Source organism: Austrofundulus limnaeus, unplaced genomic scaffold (genome assembly GCF_001266775.1).
Source record: "Austrofundulus limnaeus strain Quisiro unplaced genomic scaffold, Austrofundulus_limnaeus-1.0 Scaffold88, whole genome shotgun sequence".
Taxonomy (NCBI): Eukaryota; Metazoa; Chordata; class Actinopteri; order Cyprinodontiformes; family Rivulidae; genus Austrofundulus; species Austrofundulus limnaeus.
The window spans coordinates 1,456,161-1,472,411 of NW_013952490.1; the positions used below are offsets into that span (position 1 = coordinate 1,456,161).

Below are 16,251 nucleotides of genomic sequence, written 5' to 3' on the forward strand. Positions count from 1 at the left end.
TAACTCGGGGTTAGGTTTAGTTGTTCAGGTGGTAACTCGGGGTTAGGTTTAGTTGTTCAGGTGGTAACTCGGGTTTAGGTTTAGTTGTTGAGGCGGTAACTCGGGGTTAGGGTTAGTTGTTGAGGTGGTAACTCGGGGTTAGGTTTAATTGTTCAGGTGGTAACTCGGGGTTAGGTTTAATTGTTCAGGTGGTAACTCGGGGTTAGGGTTAGTTGTTGAGGTGGTAACTCGGGGTTAGGTTTAATTGTTCAGGTGGTAACTCGGGGTTAGGTTTAGTTGTTGAGGTGGTAACTCGGGGTTAGGTTTAGTTGTTGAGGCAGTAACTCGGGGTTAGGTTTAGTTGTTGAGGTGGTAACTCGGGGTTAGGGTTAGTTGTTGAGGCGGTGTGGACTCACCGTTGGCGCACTGCTGCCTCCCTCCTCTCCACTCACAGCTGCTCTCTGCCCAGCAGCTCACACCGCGACCCTTCATCGGGCACTCTGCGGCCGTCTTGGCGAAGCCGCCCAGCGAGGCGTTGTAGTCCCGGTTGTAGTACGTGGACGTGCCGGTCACGGAGGGGCCGAAGCCTCCCATGGGGGGGTACCCGGACAGCAGGGTGGCGGTGCCCGCGGAACCCACGCCTACCACGGAGCGGCTCAGGATGTCGCTGATGCCGTGGGGCGTCCCCGGCTGCAGCTGGGCGTTCAGGCCCGGGTTGAGCTTGTAGAAAGAGTTGGGCACGGAGTACTGGCACACCGGCGCCTTCAGGTCTGAGGGGAACTGGTTCAGGCTGTTGTTGAAGAGGAAAGAGCCCTGGATGTTCGGATCCATGGAAGGCGATCAGGAACACATCCAGAAAAATCCGAGACCTCTGCAGACCGGAGCGAGAGATCAGCCAGCCGAAAGCGATGTCTAGATCTGGGCCCCACACACGACTCTGCGATTATTTAGGTCCACAAACTCTGTCAAAGTTACTAAGCCATGGACAGTTCTGCCTTCATCCACAGCTTGGCATGAGGTAGCTCCATGTCTGAAGTCTGGGTCGAGCCCTCCGGACACAAGGGTTTCAGTGATGCCCTACAGACACATGCCTCCAGCAGGCTCCCCCCTCAGAGATCATCATAAATAAGCAGAATCTGGAAGTGGAGTGGCACCTTGATAAAGATGGGCCACATTAGAATGCAGCCCCAGGATTGGTCGGGGTCTCGCAGCTTTAACACCGTTCTATTTGCTCCTCGCTGAGGGCCGAGCCTTTTATTGGACGGCTGCAGATTAATAGTTTTTTGAACAGGTGGAGTGGGAACTGGTAGGTTTTTTGATGGCCTGCCACGTCGGACCAAATGTGCTGCTGCTGCTGCTGGAATAAACAAAGGAGGAGAGGAGGAGGAAAAGAAAAGGGTTCCATCCTTTTTTCTGGTTGAATTTTTTTTCTCAGTACATTTATAGCTTTATCAATTTTACCATATAGATTCTTCTTCTCTTTTGTTTTGTGGAGCATGTTTTAGGAATGTACTGCCTACAGACTGCTGAGTCTGCAGCTGGATGTGTGACGTGAAGTTCAGCTGTCAGTTGTGAAACAAGCGTCTGCAAATCTGACTAAACACACAGTAACTGTACTTCATGTATTTCTTACATTCATTAATATATTTTCTACAAATGAATCTAAAATCTTTTACAGCTTGTTTGTTTTTAAATTTTTCTTCATGCGTTCCCGTTGTTTCTTTCTTCTTCTTTTTAAAAAAAATTATTTTATTTCCTGAAAAATCTGGCATCAAAATGAAACTTTAGCGATGATTTATTTTTGTTTTGACCCGAGGAGGGCAGACTGTAGAAACCACGGAACCAGACTTGTTTTAAGACTTTAAACCCATTTGAGTTGATTAATTTAAAAAGACAAATACAACATAAACAAAAAAAAAAGATAAAATAAATAATTCAAATGCAACTTTTGGAGGGCATTTTATTGAAATGAAAGAATGCATAACGCCCACTGCTTTTCACGCTGCAGTCATAAAGATTATAAATGATAAGATATACAGTATATAAGAAGTGATGGTGCCATAGCTGTTTTGATCCAATGATGACCAAATGTGATGTTGCAATATTTCACAGGATCTGTTAAGGCGAACTGTGCAGATACCAAAGCTAATTCAGTTATATTTGTCCTAACCTTGCTAACTGTACAAACAAACACGGATAAAGAGCTTATTTCTCTGTCGCTCAGTCAGCAATAATTAGCAACAACACACAGTATCACTCGTTTGTCTTTGTAAAAATTTCCATAAGAGCTTCTTTAAGTGTTACACACGCTGTAATAAAAAAAATACATTTACAAGAAGTACTGTATGTTTTCAAGAAATATGGTGAAACATAATGAAACCTGGTTATCAGCCTCTGTTGTACATAAACTTATATAAGTGGGAAATCACAGCAGTAGTGTGCACCTCTGTTGTTTTCCACACCTTATGTCAAAGCAGCCGCCAGTGTTGCGGTATGTTGCAACACAACATTTCTAGGAATTAAGTCCATACAGCACCTTAGACATCTCGCTTTTCCCATACACCATGCGATGCTGATGTTTTGACCCCACAAATGAATGCTGCAGTATTCTTTTCCTAATTTGCTTGTTAACAAGTCACTTTTTAAAATATATGCAGTTGGGTTTTTGTAGTTTCTTGCCCTCTGTCTAAAAAAAAGAAAAAAAAAGGGACTTTATGGTTTTTGTTGAGCTGATTCTGACAGAAAAAAAAAGCCAAAACAACACAGCAGTAATGTGTTTAGTTTTGGTGTGAAGATGAAAAATCTGGAAGCACAAACTGAAATGTTGGCTTTTCATTCCTATCAGTCAGTTGGGACATGTTAGAAATATATGTTGTAACACATCCACCCTTCTGACTGGGTTTCAGAATGTTAGGGGATGTTGTTAGGTTGTGTTACTCATGTTGCAGCATTGGTTCAAAGACAGAAAAGGAAATTTCCCACAGTGATGACTTCAGCTGGGCTTTCCTGCTCGCTCTGTCACATGATCAGGTCTCAGTCAACGAGGACATGCTTTCTCAACTCTCAAATCCTCCAGAGAATTCATTTATGCAAACTAGATTACACACTGAATTTACATGAAATGATAGTTCTCAGTGCTTTATTTCATTTACATGAATCTCTAAATTTTAACTTACAGGTGGGCAATCATGTATTTGTATGTTGGTGCATAATAGCATAATATAATAGTACATGAACTGTTGTAGAGATTAGAATGAAACTCGCTGAAAGTAATAATTGGATGTACGTCTACAGTTAAATGAACTTTTGGAGAGAACCTGATTCAAGATGGCCGTCACAGCTAAGCAAAGTTAGCAACACAAAAAATGGCGGGAACTTTACAAATATCGAGATAAAATTTGTTAGTGGCCGACAGTCATCGCTAACAGCACCACACGTTAAGCCACATCCTTTTTTTAAATCACTTCAGTAGAAAAAAGAACTTATTATTAGTTTCTTAATTTCTTCATCATCAGTGATTTTTTTAAGTAAAGAGAAACTAGAAAAAGAGGGAAAAACAAAGAGAAAATGTAATTAGAAAGATTGAAATAGCATCCACTGATTGCAGCCACGTCTTTACTTACAACATGACATGTTAGAGTCAATGTCTGTTGGCAAAATATCACATGAGCCATCAGGCGGATGTCAGTGAAACGCTCAGAAAGTAATCATTGGATATACATCTCTACCTGATTCACTTTTGAGACCAACCTGATTCATTATGGCTGCATCTAATCATGTTTTTTATTAAACACCAACATGACTGGAACTCAGTCGATTTAGCAGATATTGAGCTAAAATGTTGTAGTTTAGAATCATGCTCAATACACACTCCAAGCACTAAAGACTTCAAAAGGTCTTAGTTTCAGGGTTCCCACGGGTCCTTGAAATCCTTGAAAGTTTGTGAATTTGAAAAAAAAAAGGATTTCAAGGCCCTGGAAAGTTTGTGAAAACAGCTAAAAATTACACTTGTCCTTGAAAGTCCTAAAAAGTTTTTTGAGGATTGAAATTCTCTATTCACATGACTGATTTTCATCATCTTTTTAAAAAATTCATTATAAAAAATATATATTTTAATTTATGTTTTAATTTAACCTAATTTACCTAATTTCCCTCTGGGATCAATAAAGTATTATTGAATAGAATTTAAATTTGAATTTGTGGTGGATAACTCAGGATTATGGTAAACTGGCGTCATTGTTTCTGACTCAACAACTTCTATGTTGTTCAGTTTTTCATTGAATTTACTTGATATTAAACCTGTTTATTGGTAACATTCTGCGGTAGCAGTAGGTAATTGCCGTTGCACGTGGTTCTTCAATTTGAAGAAACTGGTACTGGAAAGTCCTTGAATGGTCCTTGAATTTGATGTTGACCAAGGTGTGGGAACCCTGTAGTTTAAAACATGCAAGGTGGAAGCTGTTATGTAAACTTTTAAGAAGCTGAAGTTTGTTGCACCTCTGTGGGTCACAAAGCACAAACTTTTGAGTTTTGCGATGATTTACAGGAAGTTAAAAATGGCCACTACTAACATATTGCTGTAATCGTTTCCAAAAGCCATTGTTCTCTATGAACAAAAAGAATGTGGGTCATACATTGATAAGTTTAGATATTTGCTGGTTTTATTGTACATTTGTATTTTCTTGATGTGAGAATGTCGACACATGAAGATTTTTTTTTAAAAGTCAGTAGATCCTGTAGAAAACTGAACAAGAACGTGGAGAAATGTTTGAGTAAAGTGCTAGCTTTCTGTTAATAAGTTAAAAGCCAGTGACAATGAAAGTAAAACATTATTTTATTTAAAAAAAACCTGTCATTTAAAACCATTTGGGATTTTAAATGTGTTCTCCTGCTTCAAAGTTTACAGATTAAAACAGAAACGCCAATAAACAAATCCGATTTTGCATAAGGAAACCATAAACAAAAGTAGATCATGCTCATTTTCTTTTTTTATATATCTTTGGGTAAATTTCCAAAGTTTGTTTCCTCCCACTTTTCATCCCTCCTCCTTTTGCTTTCCATGTGAGTCAGTGCATATTTGTTTTCAAGCCACACATGCTTTAAAAGCAGACAAGCTTCCCACTTTCAAACAGACGAAACAAAGAAGCAGTCGAGAGCACAGCTCTACGAGACACATACAGAGAGAGAGAGAGAGAGAGAGAGAGATCACCGACTTCTACTTCAAGATGATGATCGACAACAAGGACTCTGGTGAGACATTTATTCTAATGCTTCCTAAACATTTGGGCTCATTTTCATTCTCTGTAAATGACAAGGTAGTTTTAGCTTAAAAAAAGTAAAAACTTAAACAGTTGTGTGTTTGATCACTATCAGGAATAAATGACACCTTGTGATATCTGGAAAACAAGCTGCACTTTACCTTTAGATTTGTTATGAAAGTGATGTATAAATTCGACCTGGAAAGGCAGAAGCACCGGAACTTAGTGATGGGCTGTAAATCAGACGATAAGCGCTTTAACGAGGAAGACTTCAAACACAGAGTGTCATTTGTGTTGTGAGTCAGAGAGCAGTAAAGTGTGCAGCTGGGAGATATCTGGAAACTGAGCGTTTTACTATAAATGACTTTGTCACTAATGAGTTAGAGGAATACATATGCTGTAAAGTCTGTGTTCCAGCTGTTCAATAAAGCAGCCCAACACAGCCTCCTTACTGGAACAAATTTAGCTGGTGCCAGGTAAATTCATCTCCAGTTAGCAAACAGTTAAAGATGAATCTTGTCTTAGAATATTGTGGTCCATTTGGTGCAACCAGCCTCTAAAACTAATTTGAATGTCTTTTTTCAGTCTGCAAGAAGACAGCAAAGCATTTTCAGGGAGTTGCTTCCTCTGTTAGGAAATGGCAGTAAACAGGAACAGTGGAGGCCAAGAAGCTGTCAGCAGGGTTGAACACTTTGTATGACTCGTAAAAGTGAAACTTGATTTGAGTTTGCTAGTTTCATTATTACCTGTTCACCATTTTGCAGATTTCTTGTAAACCAGAGCAGGTCTGAGTGTTATCATTAGGGGTAAAGATAAGGATAACATTGTGCCAAGTGGGCATGATTTGTCCTTGAGGATTAAAATATGGAGCTTCTGAATGTTGCTGTTGACGTTTTTGTGCAAATGTGGGCACGGTTGATCTCGCCACGGCAAGCGTTCTCACTGCCTCTGCTCTCCTCCAGGTTCTTCGCCAACGACGGTGCACAAGTGCAACTGGCGTTGCCTCGGTCCCTTGACCTTCCACGGACAGGTTGTGGGAAGCAAGATCCGCCTGAGCCAGGGGGGTCGGCTTGCTGAGAGGAACGAGGACACGTTCAGGGACGGCCTGGTGTTCAGCAACCGCCCAGTGAAACCTGACGAGAGGATTCGGTTCAGGGTTCATAGCTGCGTGTCCAGGTGGATGGGAGCGGTGCGCGTGGGCTTCACCAACGTGCCGCCGTCATCCAGATCGCAGCCTCTGCCTGGCATGGCCATCCCCGACCTGACCGGCGACTCCTCCCACTGGGCCGCTCCTGTGGATGAATCGCTCTGTCCTACAGGCTCTGTGCTGGAGTTCTGGGTCTCTAGTAGTGGTAAAATACTCTGTGCAGTCAACAACAAAGTCTTCAACCTCCTGTCAGGAGTGGACGTCAGCAAGCCGCTGTGGGCCATGATTGACGTCTACGGACAGACTTCCTCCATCTGCCTCCTGGGTGAGTGGAACACACCTAGCGTACATTTTGTTTGCCTGAGAGCACGATTTTCCTGTTCTTGCTTGACTTAGCCTTCCATTTGCATTGTACCAAGAAATCCCTGACTGACTGTTGAATGTCGCTCTGCTGCAGGTTCTGAGAAAAAGGGTTGGTTCCGCCATAAAACCTCCTGCCCTGCACCTGACGCTCTCACTATACCCTACACCAGTTTCAGACCCGATCATATAGACCTTGAAAACGGCGACGACTCAGTCTCCTGCCTGAACTTGGAAATCCCCTCAGGTATGAAGCACAATAAGATGGCTTGTAAAAGAAGAGGATAAAGCAATTATCTGACTGTAAACTGCCAGATTGTGATTTTAATCTCTCTCTCTCTCTCTCTCTCTCTCTCTCTCTCTCTCTCTCTCTCTCTCTCTCTCTCTCCACAGAAAGCTGTTGTGTGGTGTGCATGGTGCGAGAATCCACGTTCACGCTGCCTTGCGGCCACCGGTGTTTATGTCATCACTGCACCTCCAGAGTCCTGGAACAATTTGGGTTCTGTCCGCTCTGTCGAAAGGAAATCATCGTTTCCTCTTGAGCTGATTGAACGCTAAAGTGTCAAACTACTCAAAGACTGTAGCAAAAAAAAAAGAAAAAGAAAAAAAGGACAGTGAAATGAATGTGTCCTGTGTTTCCTGGTATAGTTGGGATTATTGTAGCCACAATGTCCCAGATTGAAGTAAAACCAGGACAACCCTCCCCTTTGCAGCTGCAACTGATGCTGCAAACCTAGGTCTGGGTCCCTGTACCACATGCGGATTAGGTTTGCGTGGCAGACAGAGGTTAAAGGCCTCACCGTCCTGTTTTCTGAGGGTGCTTGTCTCTCTCATCTTTTCCAAGGCGGGACCAAAAAGACCTTTGGTTGGGTCATAGGCTGCATCCATGACCTCTGCCTTCTGAGAGTCCCCCAAGCCTGAGAGGTTCAGCCACAGGGCCCTTTCACCGGCGACAGTGAGCCCCATGACTCGCCCGCTGCCCTGGACAGCTCCTCTGGATGAGCGCAGGATGAGATCATTCACAACACAAATTTCATCCCACAAAGCAGGGTTAGGTGATCCTGAGTCCAGCTGGCAGCCTATCTCCTCCAAGATTTCAGCTTGATATGCAGATAACAGTGTGACAGCTTTAAGAGCACATACATACGGCCCTGCATATGTGTACACTCTCTGATAAATCGACGCCGTGAGGCGGTCTGATTTAGATGGGAGAGGAATATTGGTGGATGCTGAAAGTGATCTGTGGTTAGGATGGATGTGGTATGCCACTGAGGGCTCCACAGCTGGGGGTTTGGTCATAACTCAAAGTAATGCTAGCTCCCCTTGATGCGTTAGCTAATGTTACAACTGACACCGTTCGGTTACTTAAAACCGAGCAGTAGCGGGAGCAGCTCGCCTTAACGCGGTCACTGCTCCTGAGTGTAACCAAAAGATACTTCTCACGAAGTATTACTCAGCACGAGTCCAAAGCTGAAGCCAGGAACTGTGTTCAGCGACGTACTCCTTAAGCTAACCTAGCTAGCCTGAAAATGCTGAGGGAGCTTGTTTGTAGTTTCTCACAGGAAGAAAGCGAGAATGAGTTGGGAGTGGTCAGTTGACCGTGGTATTACTGTATATGGGAGTGGAGCCCTGAGCACGGCTCAACCTGTCAGTCTCAGACAGACGTAATGTCATTGGTGCTTCCGTAGATGGTCACGCACCAAACGAAGTTAGAAAAAGAACTGCACTTTTATTGTAAATATAATCAACAACGAAATTGTTTTTTTTGCACTCATGAAAGCTGGTTATTTATGTAAAAAAATGTTAATAAAAATACATGTTTATATGTCTTAATTGCATTTTCTGGAAGTAAATTTGTATATGTGATTTTTTTATTGTTACCTTTGAATAAATGGATAAACTGCATTCAGTTCAAGGAAGATGTTTACATTTTTTATTTATTTAATTTTAGCTGAATAGTTTGTTATAATACATCTGATAAAATGTGTATGAGTTTAAAGTTTACTAATGTTTATGATATAGTATAATTAATACAGAACAATACAGTGCAGTACACAATACAACATTTTACAATTAAATAGTTGAAATACAATACGATATTTTGTTACAATTGTGTACAATTGTGTTACATTTCAATACATTATGATACCATTTATATTGTCTTGTCCTTTCACAATAAGATCATCTTAGAAACCAAAACATTACACAACTAGAAGCACTTGGAGAGTGTAAACCTCCACCAAGACCAATTTCCCCCATCCTGTAATCGAGTTAATGCACAAAAGCTGAGAAGGAAACACATTTGCCGAATAAGATCTGACGTATCCTGATGCATCTCAGTAATCCAGGTAAAAAATCAAAAAGAAAAAATATTGTATAGGTCTTCTGGACGGGTTCTTCTCTAATGAAACGTTTCGTCTCTYCTCCAAGAGACTTCTTCAGTCTGAGAGTTTCAGGCAAAATTCAGGCTTTTGTGATGTGACTGATACATCACATGGCTATTGTTGACACCTAATTAACACTTATTGTTAACAGGGGGTGGAGTGATACTGGCAATAGTCGCACTGTAGGAGGAGGACAATTGAAAACGTTGGCCTCCACCTCTGTTTAATGATCTGACGTAGATCTGACGAAGTGAACATTTAAGCAGGCAGTATGCACAGGATTTCTTCCTGGTGGAGACCAATGTGAAAAAAAAAAAGTCTGACTCTTCACCCGACGTTATTCATCGTCAAACTGGTGTCGGATTAAGCTCCTAAGTTTTCATCAGTCACATTTCACCATGTAAAACGTCTGTTTTATCCCCTTTTATGAGTTTGTAATGGTTTGACTCTCTTTATAAAGCGCTTCCTGGTACAGTCGACTCATGAAGCGAGTGTTTTTAAAAAAAAAAAATTTAAATTAATTTATTTTTTGAAGCAAGTGACTGAAGCAAAATACAGCGTGAGCGTTTTCAGCACAAACACTCCCACGAACTTCAGAGCAAACACAGAACAAAGTTCTTATAAGGAGCGGGTACCAGGTTGATCAGCTGTACCGGACAGTGCAGGTTCGGCTCGGCTGCAGCAGGACCCTCCTCCCGCCGTCAGTGTCGTTATTCCCGCAACGTGAAGAGAATCGTATTTCTTTTTGTATGTCTCCAGACAGCATGTGACATCACCAGAAGCAGTTGATAACAGAACAAACACAACTCTCCTGATAGTAGGCATACCTGGATGTGTAGTCCCAGCGAGTTAGCGACTTGTACTTCCTGTTTCCTACAGGCATGTGTCTGACGTAAAGACACTGTGTAGCCTGGCGGATTCGCTCAAATTAACCCTTTGATGTCTGGGGTCTAAATGGCCGTTTTTGACTGACTTTGAATTTACCTCTATATTTTTGCTTTAAAAACTATTTACCTTATGTTTGGTATCATTATTTTCAGCACAACCTCAGCTTTATGATTTTATAGTGTTTTTTATTTTTATTTTGACAAACTGCATTATCACAGTGAACCAAAAAAAAAAAAATAAACACAAAAAACAAAACCCGAGTGGGAAAATTTTGGCTATTTTTATTATAAAAGTCACAAAAATGTTTAACGAACAATTTTTCTAACCTATAATGAAAATCTATAGTGTAAATTTCATAAACGTGTACAAATTTAGCAAAAAACAAAATTGTATCCATGTTTTTACATTAAACTGTGTGCAAACTCCCAGGCGTTTTTACAACAATTTACAAAATGTGTCATGACTCCTCCACAAATTCTCTCCAACCTTACAATGACTCGTGTTTTTTTAAATTTTATTTTACAACCACTTCAAAAACGTGTGACTGACTCAATCAAACAATCTCTTAGAGCTGGGCGATATGATCAAAATTTTATATCACGGTATTTTCAACATTTTCTCAGGTTTCACTGTATTTTTCTTTTCATCACAGCTCAGCTGATAATAAAATGTACAAACCCTGCTTATTGACTTTTTTCTTTTACCGTACCTCTGTCTGTGTCTCTGTTTCCCTCCTCTGTGTCTGTTCTTCTCTGACTGGTGGTTGGAGACAGTAGTCATGCATTTTGGTCCAGTCGTGAAGGAGGAGGGTTAAAAGATTATGATCGGGTTTATTGTTTTATGTTATTTATTAAAGCTTATCAGCACGACTCACCTTGCACACCAGTCAATTCTAACTCCGCTACGAACTACTTCCTGCAGGCTTTTCACAATAGAACCACGTTAAGTCTCCATCAGCATAACGTCTCCATATTAACTAACCGTGTTAAATCTAACTGCACGTCACTGAAGAGGTGTTTACTACATTCAGTGACGGTGAAAACGGGATTTTTTTTAAACATCAGTCAATATAAGCAGCAGAATCGTCACCTGCGGCTGCAACTAGAAACATTAGCATGCTAACGCACATAGCGGTGCAGGAAGGAAAAATGTCCTCCGGGAAACAACGGTTCGCTGGCGGCCGCGACGAAACGTTCTGCTTTTTAAACCAGAATGTCCGGTATTCAAAAAATTCATATCATAACAAAAATAAAAACCGGTATCCGGTACAAAACGGTATACCGCTCAGCACTACAATCTCTCCAACCTTACAATGTCTCGTGTTTTTTTTTTTTTATTTTATTTTACAACTATTTAAAAAAATGTGTGACAATGTCTCAATCATAAAATCTCTCCAACCTTATGTCTCATATTTTTGTTTTTACAACCATTAGTCCTTAATAATGGTAGTTGAAATATAGACTAATAGATCAGGAGACCCAATGATTTATGTAACTCCTCTGTGTCTATTTGAACCCATTTATGTTTTTTTCCCACTAGCTTTTTTTTAAGCATGTTTGCTGGTGTTATCACAGATGGTCTTGACTGTCTCAGAAGAAAAAAAAACAACAAAAAAAGGTATTTTGGACTGTGGGGGAACAGAAAATCTGCACTCCTGGTGGTCTCCTAGGCTGAAAACGGCTGAACAACGGGGCTGTGTCTGCTTTCTTTTTGATGTCCCATCACCTGTTTCAGCTGCTGTCTCTGCTGCTGCAGCCAGCAGGGATCTGGTTCTGGTCCGAATTCGTTGTGGGCCTCCTCTTCCCATGGAGATCAAATCAGCTTGTATAATCATGTGGTGCAGTTTGCTTCTATTACGATTATAATATTTTACATATTCCATACCAAACAAACAAACAAACAAACAAAAAAACAACTAACCTCCGAGCCTTAAGTCCACCGCACCAGCACGCCGTGTTGCTCCTCTTCCTTGTTTCTTCATCTCAGCTCAACTCAGCACTCAGAGCTTCCTCCACAGTCAAATGACGTCTCATTTTGACACACAGACTAACACTACTACAAATACTGCACACACACTCACACACTCTAACACACGTCTGGTCTAAAAACTAACCCGCTACTAGCTTCCACAATGCCGAAATCAATCCGTCTTCGGTCAGTCTCCAAAACCTCTCCAGAAGCTTCTCTCCACTAGGTACTGACAAACTGTTTTGATTGGTTGTTTGGTAAATTTGGTGTGTTTGTGGAAATGGGAAAAATAAGTTTGATGGTGCAGTCACGCACTTCCTGGTCACAAAACGTTCTCTAAATGTGCACCAAATGCATAAAAATGCGCACATTATGGCAAAAATTATTCATCAATAAATCTGGTTTTATTTGGAAGTAAATAAAAAATAAAACTTTATAAAAACATTACTTTTATAAAGTTTGAAATCCGTGCTGTCCAACCAAGTTCAAATGAACACTGAAAGCTCACAGAAGCCCTGTGAAAGCATCACAGCTTTGCCGACCTCAGAGGGTTAAAAGAAAAAAAATCCTGTATCCATGATCCAGAACATCACCAAAATGTATTGGTGTGTTCCTTGGTCCAGTACCCACATGTAGTAAAAATGTCATGACAATCCGTCCACACGTTTTTGAGTAATTTTGTCCACCGACAGACAGAACGACAGACAGACATACACAACCGAAAACATTACCTCCTCCCCTGGCGGAGGTAATAAAACAAAAATCTATCAATGCCCATATTTTTTTAAACTGTGTTTCCAAACTGAGATAGTTTTTGTTGATTGTTTGGATGCAGGCAGATTACTGGATTACTGACTGACATAAAACATGCTGCTTCAGTCAAACTGAAAGTAATATTCTTTTCACTGTAGATGCACAACTGATAACAAAACCCAGCAAATCCTTGGTCAGGAGGTAAACAACAAACAAAAAAGTTATATATCAATAAAGTTATCTAATCTGAACTGCCAATAAATGAACACAAAGGTTTATGTGATCATTAAGGTCTCTCGTTTGTCCTTAAATGTGAAAGCTTCCAGTTTCATTTTGACTTATTTACAGTTGATTTCGTTTTGACTGCTCTGGTTATATTTTTACAGCAAAGTAAACGATTAACAAAATGTGCTAAAATCAATCTGAATACGACGGGAGGGTTGTTTTTTTTAAACCTTGGAACCCCAAATTGTTGCTGATTCTGCAGGAAACAATCTGCATCAGCATCCAAAGGTTTGAATAAGATTGCTTTGTTATTTTTGTGTTTAATCCAAAAGTGAAAGAGCTCGTGTTGTCTCTGATGGCTGGTTTGATCCACGTGAGTTAAACACCCGCACGTTGTTTTGAGGATTTCATTGTTTATAATTTTTGTAGAGGGTGTCACGAGGTGTGTTCAGTGGCGGAAATTTATTTCTTTGGAGTTCTCATTTTCTAATTTTAGCCAGACTTTTCATGCGAATAGTGAAAAGATGTAACCTCCCAAAAAGGTTCCAGTTTCTTACAAACGATACTTATCATTGTAACTTGACTGGTTGAGCGAGTTTTAAAGTGGAATATTTTTGCACAGTGCCAGGATGCCAGCCAACTCACTTTGAACCTTTGCATGAAATAATAATTGATGGTTGGGTTTCGTTATTTTAATTATCAGTCAAAACTGAAAGACAAAAAGCAGGCAGGCTTTGTGTTGGTTTGCTTCCAAATTATCTCACAAACCACTGAACTGATTTTAATGGAACTTTCAGGGAGTCACTATTGGATGTACCTCTACTGCTGATTATACTTTGGAGCCAACTGTATTCAAGATGGCTGCCAAGGCTGGCTGACTTAAAAAAAACCCCAACATGCTCTAATTCAGTCAGCTGAAGTTAATGTTTGGTGTGGTTGTAGCTGAGAAACATTTACAAAACCCACTGTCTGACACATGTGTCAACATTTAACCACGGGCTGTCCAGGTGGTTAACAATGTGGGATACACTTGATACAGAGACGTCATCCATCCTATGTTAGATGGAGCCACTCTGCATTCTCCTAATGTGGCTGATTTTGTTAGTGAATTATTGACAACCCAAGGTGCAGGCCAGCAGTAGTGTCACACACCCCTCTGCTGCTTCTCCTCTGGAACAGTCAGCTGGGGTTAAAAAAAACACACTAAATAAATAAACAAACAAACAAACAAATAAATAAATAAATAAATAAATAAATAAATAAATAAATAAATAAATAAATAAATAAATAAATAAATAAATAAATAAATAAGAATAAATCACGAAGATCAGATAAAACTTAATTTACCAGAACAGAAAAATAAAAATACTAAATGTAGATCATTGACCATAAGATCTCTCGCATCTAGTAACCCTCTGTTCATTAATGATTTCAGAATTATATTGATTTATTTTGTTTTACTGAAACCAACAGGAGTTTGTTACAAATAATGAACTTACTCCTGCTAATTATCTAAACATTCATATTCCCAGAACATCAGGTTGAGGTGGAGGATTATCTGATGTGTTTCCATCAGGATTAGTTGAGATTAGTTAGGATTAGATTGGCTAATGCTAACATCAGTCATTAATTATAACTCCTCTGAGTCCTGAACTCTCAGTCTTTCTCATTAAAAATGAAGATCTAAGAAACCACTTTCATTTGTAATTATATATCATCTATCAGACCCTTGTTCTCAGTCTTTTCAATACTGATAATATTCATGTAGATTACATGTCAAACTCAAGGTCCACAGGCCAAATGTGGCCCGCCATAGCATTTTATATAGACAGTGAGAACTTCAAAGAGGTTTAAGAGTCTATTCACACCAGCCCTGTTTAGTCTGCTTTAATCAAACTCTAGTTTGATTGCCTGGAAAGTCCGGTTCATTTGTGGAGGTGTGATTGAGCTGTGATTTGGACCAAAACAGTGAACTCTGCTCCGCCTGCAAACCCAGGTCTTGTTTCGGATGAAGCAAACTCTTGTGCAGTTTTTGAATGCATGTGTGAACGCCAAGCGGACCAGAGACCTCCAAAAGCAGGAAGTGGACTATAACGCAGGGCATTCTGAGGAATAAAGTTACTCATATCTTGTAAATATTTTGCTTGATGTCTGTATGCTGTGAAGTTAAATGCGCTCCTACTCGGTGAACACTGCCTCACATGCAGCTGTCTCAGTTGTCCACAGGCTTTAGTTTGGTTGACGAAGTGTAGTGTGAATGTGAACCGCACCAAGTGAAAATGTAAACAAATCTTGTAATTTTGGTCCTCAGTCGAACTGTGTCTACTGAACTATAAAGTGTGAATATGACCTTAATGTCTTAAAATAACATTTAAAGTCAGCATTGATCATAAACTACATTTCCCATAACGCATGTCCATTATTTTACCTGCAAAATGATGACATCCCACCAGTAGGTGGGTCGCACAGGTTTCTGTTATTTTTCTGTGGTTCACTTTTACTGGGAAGGGGGGGGGGGGATTTCTCATATCATAAATTTAAATAGGAACACCCCTGCCGTGGGAATTCCCCCGTCCGAAAGTGGGAGAGTGCAGAATTCAGCAGCAGACAGCAACCACTTCCACTCATCAGTGAAAACAACTCTCTTACTTTTACTTAAAAAAATATTTCAGTTTTATTTATTTCACATTTAGTCAGTCATTCTCAACATACTTTTCAATTTTTACACAAGTTAAAACACTGTTTCTACGCAGGACGTACCACGTAGAGCTCAGTTATTGTTTGTTGGTGGTGCTCAGCCGTGCAGTGAGACGAGAAGCATGATGTTTGGTGTTTTGTACAAGTTAAACACGAACTGTTGATGTAAATTAGAAATGGCCCTTTGAGGGCAACAATAATGCTCACGTGGCCCTCAGTGAAAATGACTTCGACTCCCTTCATGTTGAAAGGAAGAGAATAAACAGATAAGTACCCTCCTTGTGTGCTGTTCCCAAGAGGGTAATCTTCTGGATTTTGTGAATCTTGATGTTGTCTGGAACCCTGTTGGTGAATTTCTTCAGTCCTTTCTTCACAAGTTATAGAACTCGCATAACCACTGGCACCGTTTAGATCTTCATGTTCCCCATCCTGCTGACTTCAAATTTTCTATACTTTGAAATATTGTCTGTCATTTTCACAGTTTCTTTCTGATGGTCTTCTTCTTCTTCTTCTTCTTCTTCTTCTTCTTCTTCTTCTTCTTCTTCTTCTTCTTCTTCTTCTTCTTCTTCTTCTTCTTCTTCTTCTTCTTCTT

The 16,251-nt window shown here is 40.3% G+C and overlaps 2 protein-coding genes across 2 annotated transcripts in view; one reads left to right on the top strand and one right to left on the bottom strand.

The window, feature by feature from the left end:
* nkx6.3 (NK6 homeobox 3) overlaps positions 1-1,170 on the bottom strand; it is a 3,783-nt gene extending 2,613 nt beyond the window's left edge. The window contains exon 1 of the mRNA XM_014012106.1: positions 396-1,170. Coding sequence (XP_013867560.1) covers positions 396-810 — 415 coding nt within the window. The 5' untranslated portion in view covers positions 811-1,170. The remainder of the gene's footprint in view (positions 1-395) is intronic.
* Positions 1,171-5,184: 4,014 nt separating this feature from the next.
* Positions 5,185-8,659, top strand: LOC106520154 (E3 ubiquitin-protein ligase NEURL3; the record flags this gene model as incomplete). The annotated part of the gene is given in 4 exon segments (XM_014012105.1): positions 5,185-5,229; positions 6,200-6,709; positions 6,842-6,991; positions 7,138-8,659. Coding segments are annotated over 4 exon segments (834 nt in total). The 3' UTR covers positions 7,287-8,659.
* Between the last annotated feature and the right edge of the window lie 7,592 nt (positions 8,660-16,251).